General features: G+C 42.4%; 1 protein-coding gene across 1 annotated transcript in view; it reads right to left on the reverse strand.

Moving 5' to 3' along the window:
* The window catches only part of MMS22L (MMS22 like, DNA repair protein), a 140,441-nt gene that overhangs the window by 107,653 nt on the left and 13,252 nt on the right, over positions 1 to 19,536 (reverse strand). Inside the window, exons 5-10 of the mRNA XM_074948131.1 lie at positions 14,275 to 14,362; positions 13,985 to 14,162; positions 12,785 to 12,878; positions 5,573 to 5,703; positions 3,700 to 3,813; positions 825 to 1,004 (exon numbers count right to left, since the gene is read on the reverse strand). Of these exons, the coding sequence (XP_074804232.1) occupies positions 825 to 1,004; positions 3,700 to 3,813; positions 5,573 to 5,703; positions 12,785 to 12,878; positions 13,985 to 14,162; positions 14,275 to 14,362 (785 nt within the window). The remainder of the gene's footprint in view (positions 1 to 824; positions 1,005 to 3,699; positions 3,814 to 5,572; positions 5,704 to 12,784; positions 12,879 to 13,984; positions 14,163 to 14,274; positions 14,363 to 19,536) is intronic.

A 19,536-nucleotide genomic window follows, 5' to 3' on the forward strand; every position in this document is an offset into this window, starting at 1 on the left:
CATAACAGTTTAGAACAGGAAATTAAGAAAAATATGAATGCAATTTAAACTGCAAGGGAAATTACTTAGGCAGAATGTAATTAGCCAGACGGGAATTCAGTGAGAGCACCAACATTAACACCCTTAACTCTTATGACAAGTGGCATTAATGACTGAGTGCAGTCAATGCTTCAGCTTTACACCTCATTTAAAGAATAGAAAACCTACATGAAGCTAGCATCCAATGCAGATAATCATTCTAATATGTTCAGTTACTGAAGCAGTGAACTCAATGAAGCAGTTATGCTGAAGGTGGACAGTCTTAAAACATATGCTACAGCAATAAGTACAGGTTTCAGAGTAACAGCCGTGTTAGTCTGTATTCGCAAAAAGAAAAGGAGTACTTGTGGCACCTTAGAGACTAACCAATTTATTTGAGCATAAGCTTTCGTGAGCTACAGCTCACAGTATGCATCCGATGAAGTGAGCTGTAGCTCACAAAAGCTTATGCTCAAATAAATTGGTTAGTCTTTAAGGTGCCACAAGTACTCCTTTTCTTTTAGCAATAAGTACATGACTGCTAACTAGCAGGACTTTCTAGTCCCCTTACTTGGGTTACTGACTGAATCCATGTTTTTTAGATCCATATGCTCAGGGTTCATGGAATAGATTGCAAGCAGTATGCCTTAAAATCATGAACCTTTAAAGGAACTTTGTAATGTAGACATGAAAAATTAGCGTAACAACACTGATCTATTTTCCAATTTCCATTTTCCACCACCAAATACCTGCATGAGATTACAGGTGTAAATAAAATGTTAAAATATTAGAAAATACAAACCTACCTTTTCCTCTACATTTCCGTTACGGTCAAACTGGTAAAGTGATGCCAGATGAGTAATAATCCACCAGCTAAAACTTAATGGATCTTTGCACTGCACTGGCTCAAAAACAGACATCCCTTCTGCAGTATTGGGTCTTTCAAAGACTTTCTTCAGAAGTTTATTCACCCAGCTCCAAAAAGACTGCAGAGAACAGAGAAAGCCCACCAGGGCTGCGTTAAATGACTTTGTACAGTAGATTAAATGATAATCTAAGTCTATGTTAAAGAGATTTCCCTCAATACTATCCTGTTTACTCATTACGATTGTCCTTTTGGTATTAAAGGAAAAAACAAGCTGACAGTCATTAAAAAAATACTGAATAACAAAGTTAAGTGGCACCCAGGAAAACCTAGAGCCATTTTAGGATGTTATTCTTCAGAAGGCAAATGGAAAACAAGGGCAGTGAAAGGATGACCATTAGTCATCATGGGAGAACATGCTCCTAGAATTTTTACAGGTTAGCTCAAAAGCACATAGAGCAGGGGTCTAGAAGATGGTGCATTCTACCATCCTCAAAAGAATGAAGAAAAGAGAATCATCTTGCACTGGTGTGGACTGTAGTTGACCTGTCTAACAAAAGAAAAACTGAACTATTTAAACCCTGAAAGTGAAAAACTGTTTATGAAAATATTCTTTAAAAACAACAGTCTTAGAATACATAAAATATATCAAATGGAACAGGAACTTTAGACACAACCGAGTTCCCAAAAAGAATAACAGTTTGCCTGCACTTCATATAGCAGATAAATAATTATATGAAATAATATTAGCTAGGGAGAGATCTAGTGAGAGAGAACAAGGCCTACCCATTTATTTATTTTAATTAAAGGAGCTAGCTTGACATTTTTATATTTATTATGATCTTGTGTTAAAGGCACTGGACGGGGACTCAGGAGATCTTTTTAAAGTCTGGAGCTCTGCCACAGCCCAGCACAATGGGAAGGAAGGATTGTCCACTGGTTAGCACATTAGCCTGAGAAGTGAAACAATTCCTTGTTCCATCACAGACTTCCTTTGTGACCTGGGGCAAGTCACTTAATCATAGACTTATAGAACTGTACGGCTGGCGGGGACCTCAAGAAGTCATCAAGACCAGCCCACTGAGCTGAGGCCATAGCAAGTAAACTTAGACCATCCCTGACAGGTGTTTGTCTAACCCATTCTTAAAACCTCTAGTGACGGCGATTCAACAACTTTCCTTGGAAGCCTATTCCAGAGCTTTACTGCCCTTATAGTTAGAAACTTTAGAGTTAGAAACTTTTCCTATTTTCTGACCTAAATCTCCCTTGCTGCAGATTAAGCCCATTACTTCTTGTTCTACCTTTAGTGGACATGGAGAATAATTGATCATTGTCCTCTTTATTATTTGAAGACTTATCAGGTCCTCCCTCAGTCTTCTTTTCTCAAAATTAAACGTGCCCAGGTTTTTTTTTAACCTTTCCTCATAGGTCAGGTTTTCTAAACCTTTTATCATTTTCATTGCTCTCCTCTGGACACTCTCCAATTTGTACACATCTTTTCTAAAGTGGGGCACTCACAACTGAGCACAGTACTCCAGCTGAGGCCTCCCCAGTGTTGAGTAAAGTGGGACAATTACCTCCCTGGTCTTACATACAACACTCCTTTTAATATACCCCAGAATGACATTAGCCTTTTTCACAACTGCAACACACTGATGACTCATACTCAATTTGTGATCCTCTATAACCCCAGAGCCTATTCAGCTGGCCAGTTATTTTCTATTTTGTAGTTGTGCATTTGATTTTTCCTTTCTAAGTGAAGTACTTTTCACTTGTCTTTACTGAATTTCAGCTTGCTAAATTCATACCAATTCTCCAATTTGGCAAGGTCATTTTGAATTCTAATTCTGCACTCTAAACTGATTGCAAACCCTGCCAGCTTGGTGTCATCCTCAAATGTTAAGAATACTCTCCATTCCTTTACCCAAATCATGCAGATGTGCCATTTCTAAAAATGGGAACAACACTCCTCTGTTCAACCACCTTTTGTCTGTCTTGTCTAATTATATTATAAGATCTTCAGGAATACAGACTTTGTTATGCTCAGCATTTGTACAGCACCTAGCACACTGGCACCCTGATCTTGACTGTGACTTGTAGATGCTACTGTAGCACAAATAATTTACAATCAGAAAATTTTCACTAAAGAGACTTTATGTCTGCTCACATTAAAAATTCTGAATACTCTACCGTGAAGCTGTTTGATGATATACAGACTGTGCACTGCAGTAATGCGTATTTAAACCCATTTGAAAGAAGAACAGCGCTTTGGATTTTATGAAGATTGGCGCTTTCAAAGAAGCTTTTCTGAAATGTCTTCTAATAAATATTCAGGGAACGATTGTAGCTGGGCCTTGCCGTGCAAACCTGCCTAATGGTGGGTGGGTGGGTGGGTGTGTCAGAGGGCCAATTATGCAAGGACTACTGCCCTTCTCTTGTGGTCCCCCTCCCACCTCAATAAAGAGTAACAGCCTCAATTGCCTTGCTTTCCTGAAAACAGGGACTGCTCCCTATCAGTGCCCTGGGCCACAAGAAAACTACCAGTGACAAAACTCAAACCAGGACACAACAAACTCTCAAGAGTGGGGGCTAAGGTGACATAGCTGGCACATTTGTCTCTTGTATGTCAGGGAGCATAATCTCTCCTAAAGCTCCTGATGGGGCAGTGCAACTCTGCATCACACTGGATGTGAACTGGTGCATTCATGGCACAATCTGGTGCTTAATTTGGTAATTGACCAATCACTATTTGAATGTTTTGTAAACACTTTCCTATATTTTCCTCATGCTGTGCATGCAGCAATGTTTCCACTTACCTCTGTCTGAGACCCTTTATTTCTGTGGTCCAGCAGATGAATAAGCAGAACCCATAATTCCTTAATGCAACTACAGGGGTAGTGGTGACTAGTTAGAGCCTCTGATGGTCTAACCTGGTGAAGAAAATATGAAGTCCACTCACTCACAGAGCAGCAGGGTATCTGAAGTTGCATTTTACATACTAATATTTCCATTCTCTTTGTTGCAACAATTTAGAATTTATACACAATTACAGAAGATTCTTGTGAAGCACAATGCACTATTCCATTAACATCTAAAATAAATCATGCACACAGCAAAGGAACCATTATTTACCAAGGTACAGTATAAGCAGCATTACTTTTAAGCTTTTACTAAACCAGGTTCAAATGACCTTTCAAAAAATATTTAATAAGTGAAACGGATGTTCTAAGTACTAATGAAAAGAAATAGCACTAAATACCAATTCATTGTCTATTAGTGAAAGAGAGAGAAAATGATTGATTAGATTCACTTGATGTTCCTGGGAAGAGAAGTAAAAGCTTCCAAATGATTTAGTATTTATTATTTTTAACATGCAAATCCCTTAATGGTTATGTGTAATGCTAACAGAACAAAATTTGTTCAACTGAGGAGAATTTTTGTTCATGTGAGTATGTTAAAATGCCTCAATGTCCCTACAATATTTCACATAGTAGCATTTTGGTGGTCCTGCAATAAGACATTATTTTAACATGCTCCAAAGAGCACATTTTGAATCATGCGCCTTATCTGATTATTACTTTTTGTTTAGAGAAATTCTCTTCAGACTGATTTTTAATATGTAAAGCAGTCTTGTGGTGAGTTACCTTTCAGTTTCTCACACTCAGAGAAACAGAGATGTGTGTGCACCTAGAGCAGAATCCACAGTGACAACATATCAAAGAAGAATGTGAGATTACTCTACTGGCTGGTATATAGAGCAATTAGACTTCCTAGTTTAGATCTGCTGATGATAGAAGGCTGTGAAGAAAAGTCAGCGCACCAATGTTTTTATTATATATATATATATATATATATATATATATATAAAGAGTTACGCAAAAAAGGGTACATTACACTGCAGCTGGGAGCATGCTGCTCGGGTACACAGTAAAGCACTAGTGTACACAGTAAAGTGTACAAAGTAAAGGTACACAGTAAAGCACAGTAAAGTACTAGTCTGCTCAACTAGTGTGATAAAAATAGCAGTGTAGCCAGGGGCAACATGGGCTAGCTGCGTAAGTACACACCCAAGAGGTCCAGGCCAGTTTGTACTCAGGTGGCAAGTGCAAGCTGCTGGTCCTGCTACTTTGGCTATACTGCTATTTTTAGCATGCTAGCTTGAACACAGCTAGCTCTTGTCTGTCTACCCAAAGTTTCCTTTGACCAATGTAAAGAAGCTGTAACAGAAAGCTGAGGTTGTTGAAATAGGAGTGGCATAAATATAAAGTGTAATATGACATTGTAAGTAAGTGCCCAGTTAGCTTACTGCCAAGGTTTTAGTCACTCTTTTTGTTCCTTTTGAGAAAGTATGGAAAGATATTTTCTGCATCTACAGCTCATGTTTGGCATGAAACCCAGCACACTGAACTTATTAAATGAGGCACACACTTCAGTTCTGTACACAATGCATTTCAAAATTACTCTCCCATTCAATTGCCAGATGGTCATGAATAAATACAACACAGTATGAGTTTCTAACAAATAACACTCTTTAAAAATTTGGTATATTAAACCAATGGCAAAATTTTAAACCACCACCACCAAGGGACTGTTTTCCTATGCATCTGTACAGCACCTAGCACAAAGCAGCCCTGATTATGATTGGGGCTTTCAGGTGCTTTCTGCAAAAAAGAAATAAAATAATAATACCTTCGTATATTTGCTGATTGACAAGCTTATCAGATCGCAGAAGAGGTTTCCACAGTGGGCTTCAAATAAACTGATATTGGTTAAATTTTCTCCTGTTAGATTCATGAATTGGTGAGCATACACAATTTGTCCTAAAACACAACAAAAGATCAGATCTCCTTAACGCTTCGGCTTGATTCTACGGACACAAAGACAACAATTTCTATGCACTGTATTTGGGTCAACAAGCAATTCTGAGAGGAATATCGTTTTTGTTTACAAGCAGAAAACTTATTTGAGGAAAGTTTTCCCATTCCAAATTAATCCCTGATGTCTTCTCCCTTTCATAAAAGTTTGATATTATTCTGGTTGACAATAGAATAGTTGGCATTATAATATCTACTTTGCTGGCACAATCCGTGCAGTCACTACACTGCAGTAAAGGTTTCTTCATTTGCAAATTCCTGTCAGTAACAAATGCCTCTGTATGACAAATCTAAGGAACCATCCCAGATTGAGGTGTCATTACAGAAGGTTTTGGAACAAATTGATAAATTGTACAGTAATAACTCACCAGGACCAGATGCTATTCACCCAAGAGTTCTGAAGTTACTCAAATATAAAATTGAAGAACTACTAACTGTGGCACGTAACCTATTACTTAAATCATTCTCTGTACCAGATGACTGGAAGGTAACTAATGTGACGCCAATTTTTTAAAAAGTCTCCTGAGGCTACCCTGGCAATTACAGGCCAGTAAGCATAACTTCAGTATCAGGCAAATTGGTTGAAACAATAGTAAAGAACAGAATTATCAGACATTTAGATGAACGCAATTTGCTGGGAAAGATTCAATATGGCTTTTGTAAAGGGAAATCATGCCTCACCAATCTATTAGAATTCTTTGAGGGGGTCAACAAACATGTGATCCAATCAATACAGTGTACTTAGACTTTCAGAAAGCCTTTGAGAAAGTCCCTCACCAAAGGCTCTTAAGCAAAGTAAGCTTCATGGGATAAGTGGGAAGGTCTTCTCATGGATCAAAAATCAGTTAAAAGATAGGAAACAAAGGGTAGAAATAAACGGTCAGTTTTCACAATAGAGAGAGGTAAATAGTGGTGTCCTCCAGGGGTCTGTACTGGGACTACTACTGTTCAACATATTCATAAATGATCTGGGAAAAGGGGTATCAAGGCTGATTCCCCACTCTGGCACTTTGAGTGCAGATGGGGGCCCGCAAGGATTCTAAAAATTAATACTGGCTACTTCAGGCTTGTATTAAATTCCCAAGGTTACAGCTGACCTTGGATGGATAGCTACTGCCACCACCCAAGTGCAAAAACCCCTTTGAGAACCCAGAAAGGAGCACTTGGGAATTCCTTCCTGTGGGGTACCCTCAAGCCCTTTCACCCCTCCCCCCCCACCCCGGGGGGAAGAGCCGAGAAAGAAAACAAAGGAAATCAGCTGTTGCAACCAGGTAATTAAACAACATGTGCACAAACCTCTTAGGACACAAAATCCAATCCTGTTCTCAAAAAAGGTAAATTTTATTAAAAACAAAAAGAAAGAAAATACATTGAAAACTCAGGCTACTGCTAGATTTAAAAAACTCACTTACAAAAATTCAGCTTCAAGAATAACCTTCTTGAGGTCCAGCTTAAAGGTTACAAGCAAAATAAAAGCATTTGGGGTTAGCACAGAGGAGTCCACAAGCCATAAAGAAATAAACAAATAAACCTGATTGCATCTTCCTAGCCATTTCCTGATCTACTTACATATCTGGGGTTTCAAATGAGTAGTTTGTAGGTATAATTTTTCATACCTGGCCCAAGCTCTTACAGCATAGCTACAGCCCTGTCTCTGTTTCTCCCCAACACAGACAGACTTAGGGGAAGTTATTTCCCAATTTTAAAAGTTCTAGCTTTCTCATTGGCTCTTTTGGTCAGGTGCCTACTCTTCCTTTTACCTATGCAGGGAGGCTTTTTAACCCTTTACAGGTAAAGCAAGTAGAGAACAACTACTAAGAGGGATTGTATAGCTAACTGGCTGGCTGGGTGTCCATAAAAGGGACTTCCCCCCACCCCCATTTCATTTATCACAAGAGGTAAACAGTGAGGTTGCAAAATTACTCAACATAGTTAAATCCAAAGCAGACTGTGAAGAGTTACAAAGGGATCTCACAAAACTTTGTGACTGGGCAACAAAATGGCAGATAAAATTCAGTGTTGATAAATGCAAAGTAATGCACATTAGAAAACATAATCCCAACTACACATACAAAATGATGGGGTCTAAATTAGCTGTTACCACTCAAAAAAGAGATCTTGGAGTCATTGCGAATAGTTCTCTGAAAACATCCGCTCAATGTGCATCGACAGTCAAAAAAAAGTTAACAGAACGTTAGGAATCATTAAGAAAGGGATAGATGATAAGACAGAAAATAGCATATTGCCTCTACATAATCTATGGTACGCCCACAGCTTGAATACTGCGTGCAGATATGGTCACCCCATCTCAAAAAAGATATATTGGAATTGGAAAAGGTAAAGATAGGCAACAAAAATGATTAGGTGTATGGAACAGCTTCCATATGAGGAGAAGTTAAAAAGACTGGGACTTTTCAGTCTGGAAAAGAGAGACAACTAAGAAGGATATGACAGATGTCTTGACTGGTGTGGAGAAAATGAATAAGGAAATGTTATTTACTCGTTCACAAAACACAAGAACTAGGGGTCACTCAGTGAAATTACTAGGCAGCAGATTTAAAAAAAAGGAAGTACTTCACACAATGCACAGTCAACCTGTGTAACTCACTGCCAGGGGATGTTGTGAAGGCCAAAACTATAACAGGATTCAAAAAGGAAGGAGTTACGTTTATGAAGGATAGGTCCATCAATGGCTGTAAGACAGGATGGTCAGAAATGCAACCCCATGCTCTGACTGTCCCTAGCTTCTGTTTGCCAGAAGCTGGGAGTAGACGACAGAGGATGATTGCCTGTTCTGTTCATTCCCTCTGAAGCCCTTGGTGGAACACAGGATACTGGGCTAGCTGGACCATTCGTCTTACCTGGTATGGCTGTTCTTATATTATGTTCTTACGTGTGTTCTAAAATCGTTACATGTTTTACAGGCACATGAATTGACCACAAACAATTTTATCATTGGAAGGGAGATCTACGCTGTCCTTAAAACGTGCTTGTGTAAAACGTTGGCACGACCCTATGCCAAGCAGAACGTACGGAGACAGTTACACAGATAACTAAGGAAAGAGTACTAGGTTCCATAATCCTGGACAGCTCATAAGGCCTTATCTTACAAGGCCTCCACCTGCAGAGCTCTCATTGACATCAGTGAAACAGAAGTCTTGCAGAATTGGGCCCATATTTTATTCCTGAAGATTGAAACTAATGACAGAACTCCCACTGACTTTTGTGGGGTCAGGGTTTCACCTGAGTTGCTTCAGAGAGAGAAAAAGAAAGAAGAAAAAAACCAACAAGAGCCTAGGAGTGCTACAAGGCATAGAGGATACAAGACCGAGTAAAATTAATGCATACACTATAGTCTGGTTGACTGAATTTTAATGCTACAACACAAACCCAGAGGGTGCACTGGAGGTGTGCAGAGGGTGTACTGGCTTGCCACCCAGAATCGGATCAACAATTAACAGCTCTCAATTACAAAAAAGGCTCTTTAAATTGCTTCCTGAAGGAAAAAAAAATTTCCTAGCAACATCAATTTCAAGGAAACCAAAATTCAAAATTTTCCCCACCAAATCCACTTAATTTTTTTTTAAAATCATGGCAAAACCCTGATGAAAGCTTAACTTCACCAGTAAATCACACTGCTTTTCATTACCTCCCATACCCTGATCTCTGCTTATATGCATTCTCTCTGTTTAAATTATAAGCTCTGTGGGGAAGGGACCTTGTCTTCCATGCCTTGCACACCGTTATTTTTTTATATAACACCAACTCTTTCTGCCACAGTTTGGAAAGAGTTCTCAAAAGACAAAACACTTAACCCCAACCCTCACACGCAACATCATCTATCTCTGTTCATTACAAAACTGTGTGGATCCCGTATACACAAGATTCTTTACTCGTGGGGGAATTCTGTGCCAAAAAATTAAAAATTCTGCACATAATATTTTAAAATACTGCAAAATTCTGCATATTTTATTGGTCAAAATAACACGATATGAACAGTTTCAATTATTTTTGGTCATTTATTTTAAAATATCTGTCAGCAAGTACATCTATAACAATACAGACAACAAAAAAGATTCAGGAAATGTTTTTTGACAAATAGATTCTCTGAGTAATAAATAATTCATTTCAACTACAGTACAGAACCGTATTTCCCACACCCCTCAGAAGCAATGCAAATGCTTGGGGGAGGCAGGGATAAAGGAGTTGCTGAGGGAGAGAGAAGTAATTACTGGGACTAGGTGTGAACTTGGAGGGTTGTTGGGTAAGGGTGGGAAGAGTATGGAACAGCTTTTTAGGGGGGCAGGGAGGGATTCTTAGGGAGCTTCCCTCATGCAGACTCTGACTGACCCCTAGCCTCTCCCATTCAGACAGGCACATATGCCCCGTCCCAATGTGTCCCTGCACCCCGATGTGTCCTTCACCCAGTCCACGTGTCCCTCCAACCCCACTCAGACACCCACTCGCCCCATCCCATGTGGCCCTGAACCCCTCACCTGTCCCCATGTGGCTCTGTACCCCCTCCCCCTTCCGGCTCTGTGTTCCCCCACCCAGCCACTCCCGTTCCTATGTGTCCCTGTACCCTCTCCCCCATCCCCAAGTGTCTCTGTGCCCCCACTCAGCCACTTTTTGTCCCTATGTAGCTCTGCACCTCCTCCCCCATCACCATGTGGCCCTGCAACTCACTCCCCCCTGTGGCCCTGTGCCTCCACTCCATTCAGCCCCTGCCCCGCTCTGTCCACTCTGTCCTCCTCCACTAGCCCTGATGAGCTCCTGTCTGACCACCCCCATAGCACCCCACACTGTCTGTCTCCCCATAGCCCCTGTCTCCTGATCTGGCCTGACAGGCACTGTAAAGGCGGCACTACAGGCTCTCTCTTCCCCCGCTGGCCGGGAGCTGTTGCTGTGTTCTATTACCACAGCACCCTCTGGTGGGCAAAAGGCAGAACTGCAGCAACATTTCAGCAGAAGCTTTTTTCTGCGCAAAAAATTAAAAATATGCATGGCTCATTAATTATGCACACACGCAGTAGCACAGAATTCCCCCAGGACGACAAGATGTTTGGGGGGGGGGGGGTTTGGATACTGAATCCATAACTAAACTGCTGAACAAAATCAAAGACTGGAATGTTTTAGAGGACTTACAACACTGTGGATAAGTGACCAAGCATGAGTACGGTTCTTAGTGACATAATGAGACATTTTGTTATCAATTTAAATAGCAGTTGCATTCTGTCTCAAGTAACTGAGCAATCAAGTGTCTAAAATTTTTTGCACACTCATTAAAAAAAAGCAAGTAATATAAATGTTTATAAATTCATTGCTTGAGAGCAGCTCATATCAAAGTTACGCGTATTGAATTCAAGTGAACTTACACTTGATTATAACTGTTTTTGCTGAAAATTCTTTATTATGTGACATCCTACTACAATACATTTTGTACAGTTATGTAATGTATTCGCTACGGGCCAAATTTGCCACCTTTTCTCATGTTGATCAACACCTTAATCCACGAGTGGTCCTATTGAGGTCAAGTTCAATTTCAGCTGAAAGGTCAATAGGATACCACATGGAGCAAGATTTTACTCAACATGAGTAAAGGTGGCAGAATCTGCCCTTATATGTTTCAGTAAATCTTTCTTACGGGGCACTGTGCAGATTAGTTAGTGTAAAAGTATTCATGAATGTCAAAGTATTATTATTACTCTAACTTGTATGTGGCAGTTAAATGTTCCTGTAGTTCTTGGATAAGTATATATCTGCCTTTCCATAACACCGTATTATGAATGGAAACTTAACAACAGGAAGTCTTGTTGGCCTCTTTCACTCCCATAACGGGGAATGAATTACTAAAACAGGAGCTGGCTCTCATATACCGCAATGTCTAGATTACTGCAATTGTTGTAATTCACATATGTATCAATCTTGGAACATTATTTAGAAGCTCTATACTAAGATGGATTTCAATGCAATGTGACAACACCTATAGAAAGGGGAAAAAAATAGTACTCTAGAATTATTTTTTGTGCTTAACTTGGCTGATATACAAATGAACAATATATAAAAAATCCTCACTATGCAACTCATATTGCCCTCTTTTGTATTTCAACCATTTTTCTCCAGCAAGCTGAATTGCTTTGAAGCTGGTCTCCTCGATTGCATTCCCTGACCTTTAGTTTAGTTGCTGCCACAAACAGCTTAATAGTTTCAGTCTGCTTCTTGCCCTGTAAAGCCACTAAAAAAACCCCACATATATTCGTTTGCCCTTTTCTCACTATATTTTCCACACACTCCTTTGGCCAATGTCTCTCTCTTCTCCCAATATCTCCTCAGTGGTCGTCTGTGAATAAAAATTAGGATTTTTTTTTTAATCTATCACAAAATCTCCTCAAGAATTCTGATGAATGAAGCACAGACACATTACTTGGATCTGATGAGGAAGTGTCCACTTTTAAAATCAGGGCCTCAACATAACACGAATGAGTTTCGTTATGGTCTTGACCATTCTCTTCAAATCTGTACCAGCCACTCCTGGATAGCCTTTCCATCCAGTTCACATCAAATCATTGTGTGCTGTTCATCATCACCTTTTGATTTTTGCAAGCAACATTCAAAAATGTATTTTTTTTTATTAAAAACTTGAGTCATTTGAAGTTTCAAGAGAAAATAATTTGGTGGCTCAATCTAATCCCAGTAGCACAAATCCACAATCAATTTGATTTAATTGTCAACCTTCATTAGGACAGGATCAACCCTGGATTAGTATTGTACATCCACACTGAGATGCACTAGCCAAAGCATGTGGGAAAACTGGGAAATAACCTGCCCTCACCATTCTTGATTTTAGCCAATGTCTCTAATAGCAATTAAAACGAAAAAAAAATAAAGTAAATGAAGAAACTAACCCCCAAAGAAAGTAAAATAATTTGGACAACTTCAGATCAGAAACATATATAACGCGGGGGGATAAACTAAATCACTAAAAATATGCAAAGCACAAACATGCACCATAAACACATGGACTTACGCAGCATCTTCTCGCCTAGGACATGAAGAATTTCCAGCACTAGCCAATGGATATCCAAGTGGAGATGCAGTAAATGCCACGATGGAGGAAACAGCTGTGATAAAAGACAATTTTTTTTTTCTAATTTCATATTTCCTAAGCAAGGCCTGGATCCTACCCTAAGAACCATGAGGACAGGCAGACTCCTGTGACCATGTGGAGTCCCACTGATGTCAAGTATAGCATTAAATAATGCGTTCCAAAGTGAAAGAGAAAATGTTCTTCCTCACACACTTACTCTTCTCGTTTAGAGCAGGTTCACAAAATCTTTAATCTAACCCACAATCCAACTAATCAGAACATCTTAGTTCAAGGTGAACAGGTGAAGCACCACCAACTTCCGTCTAGCACACACATTAGATAGCAGAGAACTGGTAAATGGACCATACCAAGGATCAATTTTTTCATTCAGAGGCAAGAGTGCTAACCATTTTAACCTCTGAGACCTCAGAGCTACTCTAAGTGTAACGCATCCATCCCTAGGACAGAGAACATCAGTTCTTCATCAGTCCCTTGACCCAAACAGACTGAATGGCGAGAATCTGAATGTCACTCCTTACCATAGGTATTTTCCTTCATCATAATGATTTGCATAGCACTCTAAGCATGGAATCTCTTTTACATAAAAATAAAATAAAAATATTCCCTACCACAAAAGGAAAAATCTTATACCTATATACTGCTCTAGTCTATTAAATGTTCTAGAAAGGGAAATAGAGTTATTGCAGTTTTCTCCTTCACAAATATGCTCTTTTCCTATTTTAGACAAGTTTCAGAATTTGTCTTTATAAAAGTGCCTCTTCTAGTTGGGAACTCAAGAGTTCTCACTATCATCGTGGATAAACACAATGAATTTTTGAAAAACAAATAATAGCACTATGACAAGCTGATTGATCAAGCCTATTTATTCACCTCTAAATATAATTACATTTTATTAGCATAATGCCAATAAGGATTCTAAAAGGGAAATATTGTACAAAGAAAATGCAAGGTCTAATACACCCAATGTCAAAAAATAACTAACTGTGTTTGAGCAATATGGGATGACACTTAACTAATGAGTGCACTCCCATTTTTTAAATAAAACTAATTTTTATTCATCATAATTTGTAAGAGTCAAATCTGGACTGTTATATGATGTATTAAAAAGATAAGCCAAACCTTTGCCTGATGTTGAATGGTAAATGCTCCCAGGACACTACTTGGGAGTTCATACAGATGTCCAATATGTAAGGTCAAGGCATGAAGCTCCTCAACCAGCACTGAAGGGAACTGGACTTCCAGTTCTTCATATGGATGAAGTAGCCCATCATTCTCTGTTTTGTGTGATTCCAGGTATCTGAATGAACAGCACATCAATATATAATTAAAGGGCGCATAACAGATGGTTATGCAAAACTAAATACACACAATAAATTAACTGGTTATTGAAACTGAATATGTCATCTCACCTGAAGATGAACACCTTCACATAATTCAGAAATGCAATACACTGATGTCTGATGTTGCCTGCTTCAGAGTGTAGGTTTGCAGCCTGACCTAAAAACAGAAAATTAACAAGTTAGAGGCATAAATCACTTCTGTCAAAAGAAATCTTTATAATACTAATGACACACTGTAGTGATCAAATATATTTCACAACAAGTTCCAAGAACAATTCCATTTAAACAATATCGTTCAAGTGTAAACAAAATGTTATATTACAATTTTTCCCTGCTAAGTAACCTCCACACAAACTATCACAAAACACGGTCCAGTTAAAGGTAGAAGGAAGAGAAAAATGCTATACATAGTTCAGTACAGTGGGACTCCCTCACATTATCTTCACTTGTTTTCCCTGACAGAGTAGATTAAAAAACAGAAAAGCACAACTTTAGAATCTTTAGAATCTGTGAAGATGTAAGCAAGCATTATTATGGATTAGGAGAGAGTGGAAGAATGAAAAACACCATCATCAGACAAATTCCTAGGAACACTATGTGGACACTGAAGCCCAAAAGCATTTTCAAAAGCTACATTTTAACTGCATGGGACGGAGAGGGAGGGATAAGGTTTTGCCAGCACAGCAGAGACCACATTTACAAGAACTTCACATGATACTAGTAAGAATATTTCCAGGAAATTTACACTAACAGATATAAAAATTTGGAAGAACTAGGAGCTAATATGCTGCAGGTTATTAAAATGTCCAGACTGACATATAAAGAAAGAGAAGTACTAGCTGGTCCAATAACAGAGAAGAAACAGATAACAATTTCATCATTAAAATCAGGGAAGAGTCCTGGATCTGATGGAGACATCTCTGAATTCTATAGAATGTTTAAAGCACAGATATTGTTATTAAGTGCACTTCAGTCTTCTGAACTGATTCACCAAAACCAAGGTGGCTTTATAGATGGAAGAAGTCCCTGAAATAATACAAAAAACGGTTACCTACCTCTTCGTAATGATTGTTCTTCGAGATGTGTTGCTCAGGTCCATTCCATTCTAGGTGGACACGCGCCCACGTGCACAGTTGTCGGAGATTTTTACCTTAACAGTATCCATAGGGTCGGCTGTGGCGCCCCCTTGAGTACCGACCCTATACCCTCTCAGTTTCTTCTGGCTAGCAACTCCGACAGAGGGACAGCAGGGCAGGTAATGGAATGGACGTGAGCAACAACAATTACGAAACATAGGTAAATGTTTTTTCTTCAAGTGCTTGCTCATGTTGACCCCATTCTAGGCGACTCACATGCAGTATCTGTTAAGGTGGCTTATAGTACTGCCCTACCAAAGCCAGTGTCATTCTGGGCCTGCTGGGTAAGCATGTAGTGGGACGTGAACGTACGGATGGATGACCAGGCGGCCATCCTGCAGATGTCATGGATAGGCACTTGGGCCAGAAAGGCTGCCGAAGAAGCCTGGTCGAGTGGGCAGTTACAATCGCCAGGGGTTGCACCTTCGCCTGATCATGGCAGAAGCGAATGCAGGCGGTGACCCAAGATGAAATTCTTTGTGAGGACATTGGGCAACCTCTCATCCTGTCAGCTACCGGGATGAACAATCGCGTCGACTTGCAGAATGGCTTGGTCCTTTTCAATGTAGGAGGCTCACACCTTCCTGACATCTAGGGAATACAGCCGCCGCTCCTCCTCCGATTTATGAGGCTTTGGAAAGAAGACAGCTAAGAAAATGTCCTGGCTCATATGAAACTGGGAGACCATTTTGGGCAGGAAAGCCGGGTGTGGTCTCAGCTGGACCTTGGTTCCGCGGTGAGCACCCTAATCTCTGAGACCCAGCGGGCAGATGTTACTACGACCAGGAATGCAACCTTCCAGGGCAGGAGAAGAAGAGAGCAGGAAGCCAAAGGCTTGAAGGCGGGGGGTCCTGTGAGCCGCGACAGCACCAGATTCAAGTCCCATGGAGGAATGTGCAGGTAGAGGTGCTCAAGGCCCTTGAGAAACCTCACAGTCATGTCCTGGATGAAAACTGACCTACCCGCGAGCGGTGGATGGAAGGCCGAGATAGCCACCAAGTGAACCTTGACAGAGGAAAGGGACAGGCCTTAGAGTTTGAGATGCAGAAGGTAATCTAGGGTTAACTGCATCAAGGTTTGTGCAGGCTGAATGCCTTTATCTGAGGTCCAGCAGGTGAACCGCTTCCATTTGGCCATGGTGGAGGGTTTTCTACTCCCCAACAGGACCTGTTGGACATCAGCCAAGCACTGCTGCTCCTGCTCATTCAACCATGCAACAGCCAAGCCATCAGGTGCAGCACCTGCAGGTTCATATGCAGAAGACTGTGGTGGTTTTGGGATAGCAGGTCCGGCTGGAGCGGTAGCTGGAACGGAGCGGCCACTGAGAGGTCCAGAAGCGTGCTGAACCAATGCTGGTGCAGCCAAGCCAGTGCTATGAGGATCACCCTTGCCCTGTGCTGCTTGATTTTCATGAGGACCTTGGAGAATAACGGCACCGGACAGAAGGCATACATCAGAGCCCCAGACCCCGGGAGCAAAAATGCATCTGACAGGGATCCTCCATCCATACCCGCATTGAACAGAAAACGTGGCATTTCCTATTCTGCCTGGACGCAGACAAGTCCACCAGGGGAGTTCCCCACTTGTGGAAGATGAAGCTGACCACGTCCGGATAGAGGGACCACTCATGGTGAGACAAGAAGGTCCTGCTGAGGCGATCTGCAAAGGCGTTCTTGGCCCCAGGGAGGTGAGTGGCTCTGAGATGGATATTGTGCTGCAGACAGAAGTCCCAGCGCCGGAGGGCTTCCTGGCAGAGGGCAAACAACCTGGCTATGCCCTGCCTTTTTTTCTTCTTTGAGTGCTTGCTCATGTTGATTCCATTCTAGGTGACTCACAAGCAGCGTCCATGAAGGTGGGCTCAGAGTTCACAGTCTTACAGCTTGCAGCACTGCTCTGCCAAAGCCAGCATCATCTCAAACTTGCTGGATAAGCGCATAATGAGACACAAACGTGTGGACAGACAACCAGGTAGCGGCCCTACAGACCTCTTGGACTGGTATCTGTGCCAGGAAGGCCGCTGACGACGCTTGAGCCCTCGTTGAGTGTGCGATCACAATTGCCGGTGGAGGCAGCTTCATCAGCTCATAGCAATGGCGGATGGAGGCCGTGATCCAAGATGAACTTCTCTGAACAGACACCGGGCGACCTTTCATGCTGTCTGCCACTACAATGAACAACTGCGTTGACTTATGGAACAGCTTCGTTCTACCTATGTAGAAGGCCAGCACTCTTCTGCCGTCCAAGGTGTGTAGCCTGTGCTCCTTATCTGACATTTGAGGCTTTGGAAAGAAGACGGGTAAATATATGTCCTGGCCAGTATGAAACTGAAAAACGACCTTGGACAGAAATGAACTGGTGTGCCCCTGCTTGTCCTTTTCATTGGCCGCAGAGACAACTAGCGAACCTGGAAGTGGGTGGGTATAAAAGGTATTTGAATCCTTTGGCTGGGACAAAGTACTTCTTTTCGGCCCTTTTAGAGGTGGGATGGATGGACGACAGGGTTTGCCAGAGGGCACTGGCAATTTTCAGGATCCCGTCATGCACTGGTAATGCAACACGGGCAGGGGTAGAGGCTGAGAGACATTGAACAAGGTGTCCGCCTGCTCAGCCATGTCCTCCACCTCTAGGCCCAAGTTTTCAGCCACGCATTGAATCAAGGCCCGGTGTTCTTTAAAATCGTCCAGCAGGCTAGTCCTCGAGGGTCCTGCGACTGCCTCGTCTGGGGATGAGGACGACTATACCACCAGGGAAGGTTCTAGGGCATCATCCTCCATGGGGGAGGAGGGTTTTGGGATGGGCACTGCCTCCTCTACCCCAACCTCCAAGCGTGTCTCATGCACCAAGCCCAGTGCTGCTGGTGCAGACAGCTGTTGCGCCAAGGTTGTGGCAGATGAGCGGTGCGAAAGGGGCATCATCATCACCGACACGCACTCCAATGAGGCCACTCTGATGGCCACTGGCCGTGCTGCCAAGGCGGTGCCATAGATGTTGACACAGCCTCAGGTGCCCAGTCGCACTGGTGGGGTCTTGGCAAGAGGCTGAACTGCCTGTCTGTGCCAGAGGAATCCCCTTCCGGAGACCACGGTGGTCCCATCGATGTCTGCGTCTGCCACCGGAGACCGGTGTTTGGAGTGGGAAGATCAGTGCCATTACCAAGAGGACTGGTGCCGGGGGGAACAGAATCATGACAGGGAGCGCTCCCATGGGGCAGGTGACTGAGATCTATGCCGAGAAGACGACTGACGAGAGGGAAAACGGCGCCAGTAATACAGAGATCTGGGCTGTGATGCTGGAGATCTGCGGCACAAAGATGGAGAATGCTGCCTTGGCCCAGAGGATCAGCGGCACTCCATTGCCCCCTGAGGGGTCTTAGCGGCTGGCTTGCCCTCGTAGCGTGCCGTTGCCACTTCCTGCAGCACGCACGGTGCTGCCACCATGGAGACCTCTGCTCTCTCCTGGCTGGCGGAGCTTGGGAAAGCATCAATGCTGCCAGAAGTTTGGGTCCCCTACCGCTCCCAGGAGTCAGTCGTGGATCCTTTAAGGAGCTAAGGGCCCCAATCAAGGGGACACCTCCACATGGCTCTAGAGTGCCCAAGCAGCCTGAACTGGGTCCTTTGGACAATGTCCCCTGGCCTTTCTTGCAGAGCTGTGCTTCTTCGTTTTCTTTCTGAGCCCTGGCAACAGGGGTGCACTGCGCACCAAGGCCTAGGTACAAGGTGAGTCTTGGCGGGACAACTCAGAAGCCAGACGAAGGGCAGCCTCCATGAGGAGGCTCCACAAACGAATATCCTGCTCTTTCTGAGTCCTGAGTCAAAAATTTTTACAAATACGCACTTGAGGCAGCTGCTGTGGGGATTACTTACAGGCATATGCCTGTCACAGTCCATGCAGGGCTCAAACCCCGGAGACCGGGGCTGCCCCACCTGGGGCAAAGTCCTCACTGGGACTCTAACTCCTAACTACATTTAGCAACTACTTAACACTAACGACTATAAACAACTATTTACAAGGCCCTAAGGCTCGAAGTCAGAAGAGAGGAAGCCGGTAGCCCTTGCTATGCAAGGAAAGGCGCTCCAACTAACCAACAGGGGCAGTAAGAAGAAACTGAGAGGATGCAGGGCCGGTGGTGCCTGATATACTGACGCATGAGTGCAGCACTCAAGGGGTCGGCCAGCCAGCCCCATGGACACCGCTA

The sequence above is a fragment of the Natator depressus genome, chromosome 3 (genome assembly GCF_965152275.1).
Source record: "Natator depressus isolate rNatDep1 chromosome 3, rNatDep2.hap1, whole genome shotgun sequence".
Taxonomy (NCBI): Eukaryota; Metazoa; Chordata; order Testudines; family Cheloniidae; genus Natator; species Natator depressus.